Source organism: Lipomyces arxii (genome assembly GCF_038497795.1).
Source record: "Lipomyces arxii strain Phaff 12-163 unplaced genomic scaffold V1512scaffold_22, whole genome shotgun sequence".
Classification (NCBI taxonomy): Eukaryota; Fungi; Ascomycota; class Lipomycetes; order Lipomycetales; family Lipomycetaceae; genus Lipomyces; species Lipomyces arxii.
Window position 1 is genome coordinate 16,768 of NW_027117721.1, and position 13,043 is coordinate 29,810.

Sequence of the window (13,043 nt, forward strand, 5' to 3'; positions counted from 1 at the left end):
GACGCGATTGAGAAGCCGCAGCGTATCGATGTATGTGTACAAGGCCCTTAAATTACGATTTTTGCGGGCAGGACATTGTGCATCCTATCGATCGATGTCATGCTTATACCAGTTTTACTTTGGCATATAGCTGTATATCCATTAGCGCAGTTTATAGTTAAAGAATGAAGGCCGGAATCTTGAAGTCTTCAAGAAGATATTTTTCTGTTAATATCCCTAGATTATCGAAATACTCGCTGCATGATCCCAATTTCGAGAGCACAGATATAGACGACGTAATAGCAAATGTTCGTTGACTTTTTCGCTGAATCGAGCATATTTGACTAATTATATATACAGTATGCCCATAATGAGACTACTAAGACGTGTGTTTACTGATTTTGTATATTATGCCACATGTACTAACAATTAACAACAGGCTCGGATTTGGATTTGACGATCTAATCAGGTTTGGAAAGGCTCCTATTCCAGCAAATGAGCTTATCGAAAATGCAAGAATGATCAAAGAGATTATTGTGACTAGTTTGTCAAGAAGGGCATCAGCATTGAGGAACCTACCGTATATAATGATGCTAAATCCAAACATATCTCAGATTTATCACAAATATCTGTCTTCATTAAACAGAGTATATAGCTCTTCGACGGAGTTACAGACATTTGAAGATAATAACAAATTTGTTAAGGCATTAGAAGCAATGGTTGAAGAACACACTGATGCAATTCCAACTCTTGCTAAAGGATTTATGGAGTCTCAAACTTATATTTCTGGAGAAGCGGCAAATCGGTTTTTAGATACTCATTTGCACGACAGAATAGGCACTCGGCTTCTATCTAAGCATCATATTGCTTTATCGCGACAAAGTCTTGAAGCTGAAAACTCTGAATCCCAATTTATTGGACTTGTTGATACACAGCTGAGTCCAGCTAAACTATGTGAAGAGGTGACATGGTTTCTCTCGGATGTTAGTGATCTTCAATATGGAATACGACCAGTCATTGAATTTGATGCTGGAAAAGAAATTACCATAGCCTACATTCCAGAGCATCTTGAGTACATTTTGACAGAGTTGCTGAAAAATTCGTTTCGTGCTTCGATTGAAAACTATTTGGGTTTGACTGACGCAATGCAATATAGACAAACTGCTCAGATCAACACTCACACTGGTTCTCAACCTTCGCCGGTGACAGTAACAATTACAAGAACTGCTTCCGGTTTGACTATCAGATTGCGCGATAAAGGAGGTGGTATTGCAGAGGAGCATTTGAAAAGGATATGGGGATATTCAGAGTCGACTGTGGAAGAAGAAGTTCGAGACGGATTTAAAACCTTAAACACACCCCCTCCCAGCGTAACTGGTACAGGAGGTACGTCCATGGGTGGCTTAGGATACGGATTGCCACTCAGCCGGTAAGTTGAGATCGCGTTTTAAGTGATGTGTGTGGTTGACAAGGGTTAGAGCGTATGCTGAATATTTTGGTGGCTCGATTGAGCTCGAGACTTGTTACTCGTGGGGGGTATATAATTTTTGCAGTTAGGATCTGCTGCTGCTAACGTTTCAACTTCTAGACAGACGTTTATGTCAACATTAAATGTCCGGCGCCAAAATTGGAAGTGTGAGTTTGTGTTAATCCATAGGCCAGGGGTTCCGACAACTGTGGCCCTTGCATAGTCCTTAACACTATTTTGGGCGCGCAATTTCGCCAAGTGGTGCCTTAAGGTAGTTAAATTGCGGGTGCACTGTATACCAAATTAACTTGAGCCGCATATATACGTCGAAGCTCTCGGTCAAACGCAGGGGAGCACTAAGTTCAGGCATGGGTTTACAGAAGGTCTGGCAATAAAAGTGGGTTCCTTCCCAGTTATGATTCCAATGCGTAAAAATGTTGCTGGCATTATATTTCCTACTGGGATTGCTTTGCAGCCAAGTTTATGGTCATGGATACATTTCAAACTTTTGGAATCCGACACAGCAGCCAAAGGGCGACTGTATTCGTCCGTATATTGATTTCATGCACGTCAAGAATCCCATCACCGATAAAATGTCGAGGGAAATGACGTGTGGGCATTTGCCGGGAGCGGCCAAGGCTCCTGATCGGACATGCTCAGTAGCAAAAGCAGGAGACAAAGTTGCGTTAGAATGGACTGTGATGTGGGGTGCTCATTTGGGACCAGTGATTGTGTATATGGCCACTGAGGAAAGCATGGGTGAAGGTGATGCGTGGTGGAAAGTATATTACGATGGGTACAATCCAGAGAAAAAGCGGTGGGCGACGTCAGATCTGTGGGCAAATGATGGACTACTGTGGTTTAAAATTCCAAGCTACCTGCCTGCAGGTGGGTATATTATACGCGGAGAAGTTATTGCATTACATAATGCATCCTACATTGACGGTGGTAAGCTGCTCTAGTAGGAGTGGATTAAAAATATGCTAATAAATACAGCCCAGTTTTACGAAAATTGCGTACACATTAATATTGAAGAATCAGATAAGGCAGATTCAGTGGATGTTGCCGCAATTCCAAAAGTTGCATTTCCAGGGTATTATACTGACGACACGCCAGGCCTGCATATTGACATATGGACACAGTCGTTGGAGCATTACCCCGTGATTGGGCCGCCTATGTACACTCCAGGAAACCAGGTTGAGTTTACAGGTACTACTGTGGCTGTTGAAAGCACGATGTTCCTAGATTTTACTAGTTCCGAAACGCCGTTTATAGTGATGGGGACTAGTACGGCGACGAATGAGATGTCAGAAGTAACGTCGACTTCAAGCGACGCAAGCTCTGCGACCTCAACGGCTATAAGGAGCACTGGAAGTAATAATGTGAGCAAGTCGTTGACTGCTGTCTTTCCGGATTTGACTTGCTCGACAGCAGTAGGTTCAAATGCAGTCTTAATGTCGGCGTCGGAGTCAGTGACAATGGACCATGTGGATCCGCCTGGGATTACAGGTGGAGCAAGTACGGCAACTCTCACAATTACGCCAAGCCCGGTGACCGTGTATGCTACCGTGACTGACTATGTATATACCACGGCGTCTGTGACTGCGGTTGTCACAGTGACGCAGCTGGATATTGCGTACGCACGGCGAGAATTATGAGTTTTATGAAATTGTACACAGTATGTAATATAGGGAATATGAGTTTTGATTATTGGATGCAGATCACAACTGGAACCGGATGAATCATGTAAACAAGCGTTATGGTTCCATGCTGTAGATTTCAGTTAATTAATTGAACAGACAAACCGAACAGTTCTAAGTGTTAATGCAGACCAACCGGAGTGAACAAATCATGCTATAAACAAATATTAATGCTTGATGCGGTTTCTTTTCGAGTTTCGTTCTTTGGCTATTTAAAATAACGTTGTAAATCTTGCCACAGAGAAGCCATCGGCGATGTAGGCGTGAAGATAATACCTGCGAGTGAGTGCAAGCTTTAACTCATTATCTCTATAAAAGACTTGAAACTTCCAGCGCCAGATATACGACCGGTGTCAATTAGTCTTGCATCGAGAGCGCTGTTAGATATCTATTGGTGTAGTCTTAAGTACGAGTAACAAGTTTCTAAGAAAAAGTGACATCAAAATCTGCTAGCGATAGAGAAATGCACTATATAGATTTATAATCATTAAACGGCTATATACTTTGGTGGGCGTGATCGGAGAGCGTTGTCGAGAGTTCGACGTATGCTCGTCACTGTTTGGCGTACGTCGTCGGGAGTTTCCCGAAAACACCCGCACTCATTCACCCCTGACGTCTAATAATGGACAAGGCTACGTACGATACTTGAAAATAACAAAAGTGCAAATTGCATTGGCTTTAAATCCAGGATTCCGCAAGCGGTCGAAACACTTTGGCAAAAGTGGGCACTATGTTAGACCTAGTTTTAGAAAAAGATTGTTAGATCTTGAGTACATAAGAACTGACGTCAATGTTGTAGATGCATGCATGACGAAGTCGTTGAGTGGAACTGAGTCTGAAGGGTTTCGAAACCTCTCTACAGGTCAAAGCCAAAGTCTAACGACAAGGCTTTGAGAAATACGAGTCAATAAACTCTGGGGTTAGGGCTACCGTATTCAGTCCGATAGTATTTATATAATTTAGATCAACTAGATATTTAGTTTTTACTGGGGTAGAAGGTAGTCCGCCCGTACAGAACTGTGTGAATTGAAGAAGCTGTTATATTTAGAGTTTGATGTGATCCGGGTTAGGTTTTCATGATGGACTACTGAAATCAAATTCTTCCTGTTCAATATACAAAATCTTTTAAAAAATGGCACAAGGAGCATTAAAGGTGTTAAAGAACAGTAGAACGTCAGTCGGAGTTTTGTATTGATAACGTGTTATTTTTTATTCATAAAATTATAGGCCTATTAAGGCAAATGGACCAAAAAAGGCAGCTAAAAAAGTATTTGCACCAAAGAAAAATTCAGCAATTGCGACTGAGAAACTAAAGAAAGTAAGTTCATGGCTAATACATTAATATGTGCTGTATTCAAGATCAATAGAAACATTCTTCAGCAATTGCAGTTGCGACTGAGAAGTTGTTGTCGTCCAGAGTTGGTCATTTGGAGACACTGAAGGGATCTCGTCGTGAACTTGCAAAGGCAGAAGCATTGAAAGCGGCTAAAGAGAAGATTGCAAAAGCAAAGGCTAAAACTACTAAATCAAAATGACGATATAGCTAGTTGTTTTTGGTGTTAATGGCGTTCTTTGCAGTACTATTGTGATATATAAAAGTAATGTATTGTTTACAGTGTACTTAATTTGTTAAGGAATCACGACAGAGATTTGTTCATGAAACGTCGTCTTGTAAACGCCAACCAATACTAAGACTGTTAGTATAGAATACTTAGACAATAGAAGTGGTCACGAACCTTGCTGGCTTTGTTACCTTCAGCATACACTCTAGCAATGAGTCTTACTGCCAACTCCTGCCTGAACTGGGTGAGATATGCACGCAGCAACTCTACTTCCTGACGATCGTTGGGGGGAGCGTATAAACTGTTTAAGGGGAATCCTGGATCGCCAGGGATAGAGAAGTGTTCTAATGATAACGTATTCAATACTCGGCCAGCTTCAACACGATCAACTGATTTAGCAGAAAGAGCAGATAAACAGTCTGAAATGAACAGAATACCGTATATCAAAGTACGATCAGCTGGTCCTTTAATTTCAAAATTGCGAAAGAATGAGTTGGCTCTGAATAAGTCGAGAACCTCATCGAGGATATCGTAGTCTTCAGCTGTTGGATATGCTGGGCCTCTAAATTTAGTGCGCAAAGGCAACACTGCAAAGTTACCTACTTGTTAATATTTTCAAAGAGATTGAGTTGGTTAAATACCAATGACTCTTGTGTCTGGTTCCGACAGATATGTAGAGTGATATGCCTGTTCATCAGTCAATTAATACATGCTAATCTAATAATTTAACATACTGGCATAATTTCTTATATTGCCTTATAGGATGATGTACTATTTAATTTGACTAATAGTAGTAATGAAAGGAGTGTACTATGATGTATGGTACTCCGTTATTGCTTCTAGCTTCACCGGAATCGTGCGGCGTATACCACCAATTCACAGTATTAACCAACGACTAACATCAAAGTTGCAACTCTGAATATCTCCTTAAACATTGTAATTATACTGATGAACTGCTATTTTAGTAAGATACAATGTCTTCTGCATTAGAACCTCCGACTACTGCTAAAGTCGTGTTACATACAACAAAAGGGCCTATTGAGATAGAACTATGGGCAAAAGAAGCTCCAAAAGCTACGCGCAATTTCATTCAGCATTGTATGGATGGCTATTATGATAACACCATTTTTCATAGGGTAGTTCCGGACTTTTTGATTCAAGGAGGAGACCCGTCAGGGACAGGGCATGGTGGGCGGAGTATCTACGCTGATCAAGGTGGATTTCCATCTGAATTCCACTCGAGATTGAGGTTCAATCGTCGTGGGCTTTTGGGAAATGCAGATGGGGATGAAACGAATGACAATTCACAGTTCTTTATTACGTTGGCTGCTACGCCAGAATTACAGAAGAAAAATACGATGTTTGGAAGAGTCATGGGAGATACTATATACAATGTGCTTAAGATAGCAGAAGCTGAACTTGATAAGAATGAAAGACCTCTGTATCCAGCAAAAGTCACACATACCGAAATTTTGACTAATTATTTTGATGATATGAAACCAAAAAGAGCAACGGGTCAGGCAGATGAAGGACATAGTGCTACAAAGAAGAAAGTAAAATCAAAAGCACGAGTCAAAATGTCCTTCATGGATGACGAGAAAGAAGAAGGAGAAGACACAGTCAAGCAGAACAAATTCAAAATGAAGTCTGCGCATGAAATTCTGAAAGACTCAAGACTGTCCAACACTTCTGATGTACAAGCACTGGTAACAGTTCCGCCTGCCGAACAAATTAAGCCAGAGCCAAAGACAGAATCAAAGGAGTCAAAGGTAGTGCCCAAGCAAGATCCAAAGACAGAAAAACGGACGAAAAGACAACTAGAAATAGAACCGGTTGCAACAGCGCCGGTTTCGTCCGAATTCGACAAGATCAATGCAGAAATCGCGGCAATGAAGGCGTCAATGAAACGAAAAGCAATAGCAAACCCACAGAAAGAGTTCAAAAAACTGTCTGCTCTTGATGCAGAACGGGAAAACTACATTAAAGTTATAGAAAAAGGAGTTTCGAAAAAACAGCTAAGAATGCAGAATGAAGCAGACACCATGGCAAAACTTCGCGCATTCACCGACACTTTAAAGACCGCTTCGCAAGAAAGGCCACAGCCATTGAAGCTTAGCAAACAGGCAGATGGTGATAAGAATGATGAAGAAAAGCTTTGTGATTTACACAACCTCCCAAATTGCCAGTCTTGCATGTACTACGACGCATTGAGCGAAGGTGAAGATGTCGATCCGTCTAGTTTATGGACCCATACATTTGTCGACGAGAAAAGTCTACACAAACGACCAACACGAGTACCATCGCCGCCTCCGCCAACAGCGCCTGTATCAAAAACTAAGTACGAACGACATCATAAGAGAAAATAACAAGAGTGAGCACTACATTCGGCAAAGAAAAATTATTGTATGAGAAATAACGACTATGCACATAAAGTCACAGCGAAAATAACAAAATGTACAAAACCTGACACTGCCCCAAACTCTCATTTACTTCTTGTATTCCACATCTACTCATCCTTAACACCGCCAGCTCCGCTGGTCTCTGCCCGGTCAATTGCCTTCTTATCAGTAGAGAAATCTGAAGCAGAAGGCATTCCAAACATTGATGCGGCTTTGAATGGTCTCTTCAGATCGCCAACAGCAGGCTTGCCCATCACGTGAATCTGTATAATCTTTTGCTCAAACGCAGACTTGATTGGCAAAACAGACTGCATGACCAATGGGTTCGTGTATCCAAGTCTGAAATGCATAAACAACAAAATTGCGATACCCATGAAGGAAGACTATTGATTTTATTAGATGCAATCTAATTTGATACACATATATATACATACTCGGATAGCCGTAGTAACCTGCTGTAAGTCGTATTCCTTGACTGTTGTGGTGACAAACTTGCGCTCTTGTGCTGGAGCACCGAAAGGAGAAGAACTAGGCTCCACGTACTTGAGTGTAGTCAAGTCTGTTATTGTTATAAATCAAGCTTCAATACTATCAATTGATGTACTTACCATTTTTTTTTGTGATCTTGAAACGAGCAAACATGTAAAGACTAAAGATGAAAAGGTTACTTGCCAGGTACGCAATTCTGGCGTACATGACAACCTGAGGATCTTCGAATGGGATTTTTTTTGATACCTGCATAAGCACAAGCATCACGACGAGATTTGTTACTGCTGGATTCATGTTGGAATTGAGTAAAAGGAAAACACAAAAGAAAGGAAAAGACACGAAGAAGACACGAAGAAGAAGAAAAGTTGACACGATGGACTGCCGCCGAAGGATAAATTACTTTTATGCACAATGTAATGCCGCATCTACACCTTAATCGTCACGTCTTTAAGAGCTACTAACAGCATATGCTATCGCCATGGCAACGGATCATCTAGAACCTACAAAACAACACAAAATCTACAAATAATACGCAAAATGGCAGGAACAGCTGGCGGGCAACAGGCAAGTACCGAGTATACTTTGCAAGGTAGGGGGGGGAACTTTTGGTACAATTTCAAGATCGTCTAATCAAGATCAAGGAGTAATGAGATTTCTGCAGACAGAATGGCAAAAAAACGAACAAGATCGGTTAAAATGGGAGATTGAGAAGGCCGAAATGAAGGTCAGAACATGTAGAAAGTACTTGAACTAAGACTGATTTGATACAGAGCAGAATTGCTCGTCTTGAAGGCGAAAAAAGAGGCACAGATCGGCTGGTCGATGACTTAACGAGACGAATCAAGATGCTGGAGAAGTCACTAATTGAAGCACGGTACTTTAACGTTGAATGTAAATGATGAGATTGGATGCTGATGGTGAGTAGACACTTGAATGGTACTACCGAAAGCACTGCGACTGGTGCGTATAAATAAATGGTCACTGTACGTATACTAATGATGTATAGCAGTTGAAGATATTCCTAGTATACATCAAACTAGTATGGTAGATGTGGAACGAGTACGATTAAAGTCAAGGGAATATCTCGAAAAGTATGTTGCTTTCATTTATCGTGATACCGTAATAACAATCAAGATGCCTACAAGAAGCTGCTTTTTTACTAGCATATCCCCAATCTATACCAAACCCAACTATTCCTCCAACTACGGATCCTATTCCTGTGTCTACAGTGAATGGTTTCAAGGAACAACAGAGATATCAACCAAGTCTGGCAGGCGGTAGCACTACTAGTGGCAGTGACAATTTGAGCAGATCAAGTTCAGTAAGCAGCATACCGCTCGGTGAGCATGACTCGAATGTGCCTGTTCAGAGTGTGATTGGTCAAGTCATTGTTGCAGACGAAGGAGTTGAAGAAACGCCCGGCCTGGAGGAGAGTGTAGCAGCCGCAAACTCAGCAAGGGAACCGATTGTAGTGACCAGTCCGATTGACGAAAATGACGGGTGGGAATTTGAGTCTCAAGTGATGTCTACTGCCGACCCACCAAGCTATGGAGCGTGAATATGAGACATGTCAATCATTTGTCGTCGTCTGCGCAACGATCTGCATATAACACGTAATTGACAGACTCTAATGGCACATCCCACACCCCATCAGAGCTTTTCCACAGATACTTGTCGTCTGACGACACGACAGCATACTCATCTGTAATTATGCGGATCTGATCTAGAGGAGGAGTAAGCACCTCGACGTTGTAGCTCACCAATGCGACATAGATATAGACAACAAACATGACTACAAAAGAAGGAAATGCTAATGCCCACCACCGCGATGGATAATAGTATAGCCGGAGACTGTGGAGCACCGACTGCGATAGAAATGCCCATAAAATGTAAACAATAAACGCAAAAGTGCTCAATACGTAGAGCGCGAATCCAAAATATTCTCGTTCCGGCGGAACTGCATCTCCTCCAACTGTCACGTCGGACTCTTTCGCTAGCCGGTCACCAAGATCAGTGTCTGTTTCCGAGGCTGATGACGAAGTCCTAGAAATTGGCACGCGCGGTGAATTTCGTCCTGAAAACAAGGAAAAAGAGGAATTCGTAGATTTTTTAAGTGGCTTCAAGGTGTCAGCATTTGTGACGACAGCATATCAAATCTCAACCCACTTACTGCTGGAGGATGATTATAAAACGGTGGTTGCGGAGGTTGAGATTGCCATAAATTGAAAGACGACCCTGACCTGACTTGATTTCTTCCTATGGAAACGGAAGATTTGCTGCGCTTCATTGTTGTTGTTGTTGCTTTCGTTACCGTTTCGAGGAGATTTTAAAATGACGATGATAAAACAAAGTTTTCAGGACATCTAAGAAATAGAGTTAATAAGGTATGCACTTTAACCTTATTTCAAAACCTTGCGTTACGCGTACAGAAATCTCAGATACTCCCGTACAGTACTGTTCTGACTTGCGTAAAGGTCACTTTTCCTGTCCGCGGAGATTTTCACAGTGGAGTTCAATGACGGAACTAACAAGCAGCTCACAAGCTTTAGAAGAATTAATACAGGCACCTTGTAATGAACCGGTGATTGATGATTTAGGCAAGAACAAGAAAAACGTACGCATTTTGCACAGTGCGTATCAACAATACTAACCCACCTACACAGAATACAATACCTTTACAAACAAGCAGTCAAATACGAAAGCAGCCTGAGCACGCAGGGATAAAAGATTCTGAAGAAAACGAAATAAATTCTTCAACTTTCCCATCTCTTGAATCGAGTGTATTCAAAATCAAGACAATCGAATTCTATGATGTGAATCGCCGGCTTAGAGAGTTTTCAATAGTTCTTCAGAACGAGAATGGTCCGTGTCCTTTGATAGCTCTCGTAAACACATTGATCCTGTCCACTCCACCTGAGAAGAAGGCGCCGCTATCACAGATGTTGACTTACAGAACGAGTGTGAATGCTTCGACTTTAATTCAACTGCTGATTAACGTTCTGCTGGATTCTTGCGATACAAAGAGTACGGACTCTTGCAAGAGAAAAGGTATCGACATCAGCAACGTGTTATCACTTTTACCAAATCTTCACACTGGACTTAATATTAATCCTAAATTTGACGGTACGTTCGCTGAGTCCCCCGAGCCTGAGCTGTTCCGAGCCTTTGACGTCGACATTGTTCATGGCTGGGTCGCTGATCCTGAAAGCTCATTTTACCGCGAGGTGCTCCTGACGTCCTTGTCGTATGAAGATGCTCAAAGTCTTCTAGTCGCAGCGTCTGAACTCTTGCTTAAGTTTGAAACTGGTGGAGCATTAACGAATGAAGAACTACAAACGATAGAAGATGGTCGGTTGACAAAGGAGTTTCTCGATAGAAGTGCCACGCAGTTAACTAGCTTTGGCTTGCATTTCTTGACTGATTTGATATCACCTGGCCGATTTGCTGTACTATTTCGTAACGACCATTTTTCTACAATCTATCGACATCCTGATTCGAAACAAATGTTCATGCTTGTCACAGATTCCGGGTACAATGAGCACAAAAACATAGTATGGGAAAGTCTTAGTGACGTGACTGGCAGCAACAACTCGTTTTTCAGTGGTACATTTGAGCCAAGCAGTCTTTGCCATTCGGATCAAACGATAATCCAAACGGCGACAGCAGGGAAAACCATACGGTCGGAAGAAGCATCTAGTATTTCGTCTATCCACAACCTGCCTAACTTAGAGGAACTGGATAGTGCTTTAGCAAGCGACTTACAGATGATGGAATATGGTGAGATTGGGTCGGTTAGGACGCAAGTGGCTGAATTTAGAAGACAGGGAAGGCAGGAGCGACAACCAGGACGTGCGCAGTTTAAATCAAAGAAGTCTGCTACGGCGCATCATGGGATCGCAGCTAGAGATTTATTAGATGAGTTTAGTGCAGGATCTTCTGGAATCCCTGTAAAAGGTGCGCAAACATCTGCATCTGCATCTGCGTCATCCCCGACTATGGCGAGAGTCGCAGCACCAATCCAGGCGAAGAGCAAGGCCAAGGAAATGTGCGTAGTCATGTAGTTTTGGAATAGCTGAAGTGGTTATTTATTAAACAAAAATCTTTACTCGCTTATGATCGGCTGTTCCTTCTCATGTTCGAGCCCAGACTTAATAACCCCAATCATGGCACTTGTCTGTAAATTTTCTGAGCCTCCACTGGATAGTCGGTACTCGATATCTGCCAGTCCCATGATCCATTCTGCTCTGGTGATTGGGTGGACTTGAATCTGTTCCATTCCTTCAAACAAAGTTTGTAAAATATCAGCCAGCGCAAGCCCGTTTGTCTGTTTGACTTTTCTGACCGTCTGCAGCGCTGTTCCCCAGTCCTCAGCCATCATGGTGTCCATCAGCAATAAAATATCTGATGGCCGCGGATTTCCAACGCATTCAAAAATGTCTTCTTCGGAAATCGAAACCACAGCACCGTCTTCGGCGGCAGCAAAATGGCATGCTTGAAGCACGTTAAGAGCCCGTCGCATGTCGCCTTTGGATAGAGAAAGTAAAGCAGACAACCCCTCGTCTGAGATTGAAACGTTCTCAGCCTCGATAACTTGATTAATTCGCTTGCGAATTGAGTCTTGTGGAATTGGCGAAAATCGGAACCGTGTGCATCTTGACTGAATTGCGGGAGTCAGTTTGTGAATGTAATTTGCAAGAATACAGAATCTGGTGTGAGTAGCGTATTTCTCCATGACTAAAGGCTGTTAGTAGCAGCTAAATTATCACATCGCACACTCACTCCTTCGCAATGCATTCTGAGCTGCATTGGTCATGGCATCTGCCTCGTCGAGAATGACAAATTTGAAGCCTTTAGTGAACATTTGCCTGGTCGAAGCGAATGTCTTGATCTGATCTCGGACAACGTCGATTCCTCGCTCATCAGACGCATTTAGTTCAAGAACCATATTTTTGTAATTTTTTCCATAAATTTCTCTTGCGACTGCAATTATTGTCGAAGTCTTTCCTGTACCTGGGGGACCATAAAACAATAAATGAGGTACTCGGTTGGATGCAATGAATGTTCGGACTAGTTTATTGACATTAGTCTTCATTTCATACGTAATCAATAATTATTAACTTGTTGCAATGATACTCTCATGACCAGCAACGTCATCTAAACTTGTAGGTCGATACTTCTCAACCCTTGTACTTCTTAGCTGATTACGATGTTACACACCAAATTGTACGCACCATGGTAAATTCTCACTGGAACTGTCAGCATTTGTGTATTTTCCTTTTGACACAGCCTGAACAGACGAATCATCGGTCATTTCAGTGTCAGACATGTTTGTTTAGATCGCGGTTGAAATTTGACGCGTCGCGGTCCCTGTGGACGCGTTCACATTAATTAAGGGTTAGGTGTGTTTTTAGGATCTTACAATGGGCGACTACATCATAACTTAACA

The 13,043-nt window shown here is 42.1% G+C and overlaps 10 protein-coding genes across 10 annotated transcripts; 6 read left to right on the plus strand and 4 right to left on the minus strand.

Moving 5' to 3' along the window:
* The first annotated feature begins 4 nt into the window (after positions 1-4).
* V1512DRAFT_79121 (mitochondrial branched-chain alpha-ketoacid dehydrogenase kinase-domain-containing protein) lies at positions 5-1,750 on the plus strand. The gene is made up of 5 exons (XM_066918513.1): positions 5-287; positions 340-365; positions 419-1,408; positions 1,458-1,515; positions 1,568-1,750. The coding sequence occupies exons 1-5, from the start codon at positions 165-167 to the stop codon at positions 1,616-1,618; spliced, it is 1,248 nt and encodes a 415-aa protein (XP_066769690.1). The 5' UTR covers positions 5-164; the 3' UTR covers positions 1,619-1,750.
* On the plus strand, positions 1,458-3,290 carry V1512DRAFT_266972 (glycosyl hydrolase family 61-domain-containing protein). The gene is made up of 2 exons (XM_066917190.1): positions 1,458-2,395; positions 2,444-3,290. The coding sequence occupies exons 1-2, from the start codon at positions 1,882-1,884 to the stop codon at positions 3,103-3,105; spliced, it is 1,176 nt and encodes a 391-aa protein (XP_066769691.1). The 5' UTR covers positions 1,458-1,881; the 3' UTR covers positions 3,106-3,290.
* A 503-nt stretch (positions 3,291-3,793) lies between these two features.
* On the plus strand, positions 3,794-4,917 carry V1512DRAFT_266975 (uncharacterized protein). Its single transcript, XM_066917191.1, has 3 exons — positions 3,794-4,320; positions 4,375-4,465; positions 4,515-4,917. Exons 1-3 carry the CDS (start codon positions 4,280-4,282, stop codon positions 4,680-4,682), a joined length of 300 nt encoding a protein of 99 aa, XP_066769692.1. The 5' UTR covers positions 3,794-4,279; the 3' UTR covers positions 4,683-4,917.
* On the minus strand, positions 4,733-5,533 carry V1512DRAFT_266977 (actin-related protein 2/3 complex subunit 3). The gene is made up of 4 exons (XM_066917192.1): positions 5,444-5,533; positions 5,351-5,396; positions 4,884-5,308; positions 4,733-4,835 (listed from the first exon to the last, which is right to left on the minus strand). Exons 1-4 carry the CDS (start codon positions 5,447-5,449, stop codon positions 4,785-4,787), a joined length of 528 nt encoding a protein of 175 aa, XP_066769693.1. The 5' UTR covers positions 5,450-5,533; the 3' UTR covers positions 4,733-4,784.
* A 57-nt stretch (positions 5,534-5,590) lies between these two features.
* Positions 5,591-7,188, plus strand: V1512DRAFT_266978 (peptidyl-prolyl isomerase cwc27). Its single transcript, XM_066917193.1, has one exon. It carries the CDS (start codon positions 5,684-5,686, stop codon positions 7,073-7,075), a length of 1,392 nt encoding a protein of 463 aa, XP_066769694.1. The 5' UTR covers positions 5,591-5,683; the 3' UTR covers positions 7,076-7,188.
* Positions 7,189-7,215: 27 nt separating this feature from the next.
* On the minus strand, positions 7,216-7,891 carry V1512DRAFT_272460 (inorganic phosphate transporter Pho88; the record flags this gene model as incomplete). The annotated part of the gene is made up of 3 exons (XM_066917686.1): positions 7,216-7,491; positions 7,543-7,667; positions 7,717-7,891. 3 exons carry the CDS (start codon positions 7,889-7,891, stop codon positions 7,216-7,218), a joined length of 576 nt encoding a protein of 191 aa, XP_066769695.1.
* Positions 7,892-8,134: 243 nt separating this feature from the next.
* Positions 8,135-9,120, plus strand: V1512DRAFT_249522 (Striatin family-domain-containing protein; the record flags this gene model as incomplete). The annotated part of the gene is made up of 7 exons (XM_066914621.1): positions 8,135-8,186; positions 8,239-8,321; positions 8,368-8,471; positions 8,523-8,557; positions 8,604-8,688; positions 8,732-9,065; positions 9,118-9,120. The coding sequence occupies 7 exons, from the start codon at positions 8,135-8,137 to the stop codon at positions 9,118-9,120; spliced, it is 696 nt and encodes a 231-aa protein (XP_066769696.1).
* On the minus strand, positions 8,680-10,082 carry V1512DRAFT_266984 (PIG-P-domain-containing protein). Its single transcript, XM_066917194.1, has 3 exons — positions 10,025-10,082; positions 9,768-9,960; positions 8,680-9,714 (listed from the first exon to the last, which is right to left on the minus strand). The coding sequence occupies exons 2-3, from the start codon at positions 9,882-9,884 to the stop codon at positions 9,172-9,174; spliced, it is 660 nt and encodes a 219-aa protein (XP_066769697.1). The 5' UTR covers positions 9,885-9,960; positions 10,025-10,082; the 3' UTR covers positions 8,680-9,171.
* A 30-nt stretch (positions 10,083-10,112) lies between these two features.
* On the plus strand, positions 10,113-11,658 carry V1512DRAFT_249524 (uncharacterized protein; the record flags this gene model as incomplete). The annotated part of the gene is made up of 2 exons (XM_066914622.1): positions 10,113-10,211; positions 10,261-11,658. 2 exons carry the CDS (start codon positions 10,113-10,115, stop codon positions 11,656-11,658), a joined length of 1,497 nt encoding a protein of 498 aa, XP_066769698.1.
* On the minus strand, positions 11,514-12,966 carry V1512DRAFT_266988 (P-loop containing nucleoside triphosphate hydrolase protein). The gene is made up of 4 exons (XM_066917195.1): positions 12,829-12,966; positions 12,716-12,780; positions 12,377-12,664; positions 11,514-12,331 (listed from the first exon to the last, which is right to left on the minus strand). Exons 1-4 carry the CDS (start codon positions 12,921-12,923, stop codon positions 11,700-11,702), a joined length of 1,080 nt encoding a protein of 359 aa, XP_066769699.1. The 5' UTR covers positions 12,924-12,966; the 3' UTR covers positions 11,514-11,699.
* Positions 12,967-13,043: the final 77 nt, after the last annotated feature.

Coding starts and splice junctions, on each gene's coding strand:
- V1512DRAFT_79121 (XM_066918513.1), top strand. CDS start 165: ATGAAGGCCGGAATCTTGAAGTCTTCAAGAAGATATTTTTCTGTTAAT. Junction 288..339: donor TAGACGACGTAATAGCAAAT/GTTCGTTGACTT, acceptor TTATATATACAG/TATGCCCATAATGAGACTAC. Junction 1,409..1,457: donor TACGGATTGCCACTCAGCCG/GTAAGTTGAGAT, acceptor GACAAGGGTTAG/AGCGTATGCTGAATATTTTG.
- V1512DRAFT_266972 (XM_066917190.1), top strand. CDS start 1,882: ATGTTGCTGGCATTATATTTCCTACTGGGATTGCTTTGCAGCCAAGTT. Junction 2,396..2,443: donor TGCATCCTACATTGACGGTG/GTAAGCTGCTCT, acceptor TAATAAATACAG/CCCAGTTTTACGAAAATTGC.
- V1512DRAFT_266975 (XM_066917191.1), top strand. CDS start 4,280: ATGGCACAAGGAGCATTAAAGGTGTTAAAGAACAGTAGAAC. Junction 4,321..4,374: donor GTGTTAAAGAACAGTAGAAC/GTCAGTCGGAGT, acceptor ATAAAATTATAG/GCCTATTAAGGCAAATGGAC. Junction 4,466..4,514: donor CGACTGAGAAACTAAAGAAA/GTAAGTTCATGG, acceptor CAAGATCAATAG/AAACATTCTTCAGCAATTGC.
- V1512DRAFT_266977 (XM_066917192.1), bottom strand. Junction 5,309..5,350: donor ACCAGACACAAGAGTCATTG/GTATTTAACCAA, acceptor ATTAACAAGTAG/GTAACTTTGCAGTGTTGCCT. Junction 4,836..4,883: donor AAGGTAACAAAGCCAGCAAG/GTTCGTGACCAC, acceptor TAACAGTCTTAG/TATTGGTTGGCGTTTACAAG.
- V1512DRAFT_266978 (XM_066917193.1), top strand. CDS start 5,684: ATGTCTTCTGCATTAGAACCTCCGACTACTGCTAAAGTCGTGTTACAT.
- V1512DRAFT_266984 (XM_066917194.1), bottom strand. CDS start 9,884: ATGAAGCGCAGCAAATCTTCCGTTTCCATAGGAAGAAATCAAGTCAGG. Junction 9,715..9,767: donor TTTATAATCATCCTCCAGCA/GTAAGTGGGTTG, acceptor GACACCTTGAAG/CCACTTAAAAAATCTACGAA.
- V1512DRAFT_266988 (XM_066917195.1), bottom strand. CDS start 12,923: ATGTCTGACACTGAAATGACCGATGATTCGTCTGTTCAGGCTGTGTCA. Junction 12,781..12,828: donor TCCAGTGAGAATTTACCATG/GTGCGTACAATT, acceptor AAGAAGTACAAG/GGTTGAGAAGTATCGACCTA. Junction 12,332..12,376: donor TCAGAATGCATTGCGAAGGA/GTGAGTGTGCGA, acceptor AACAGCCTTTAG/TCATGGAGAAATACGCTACT.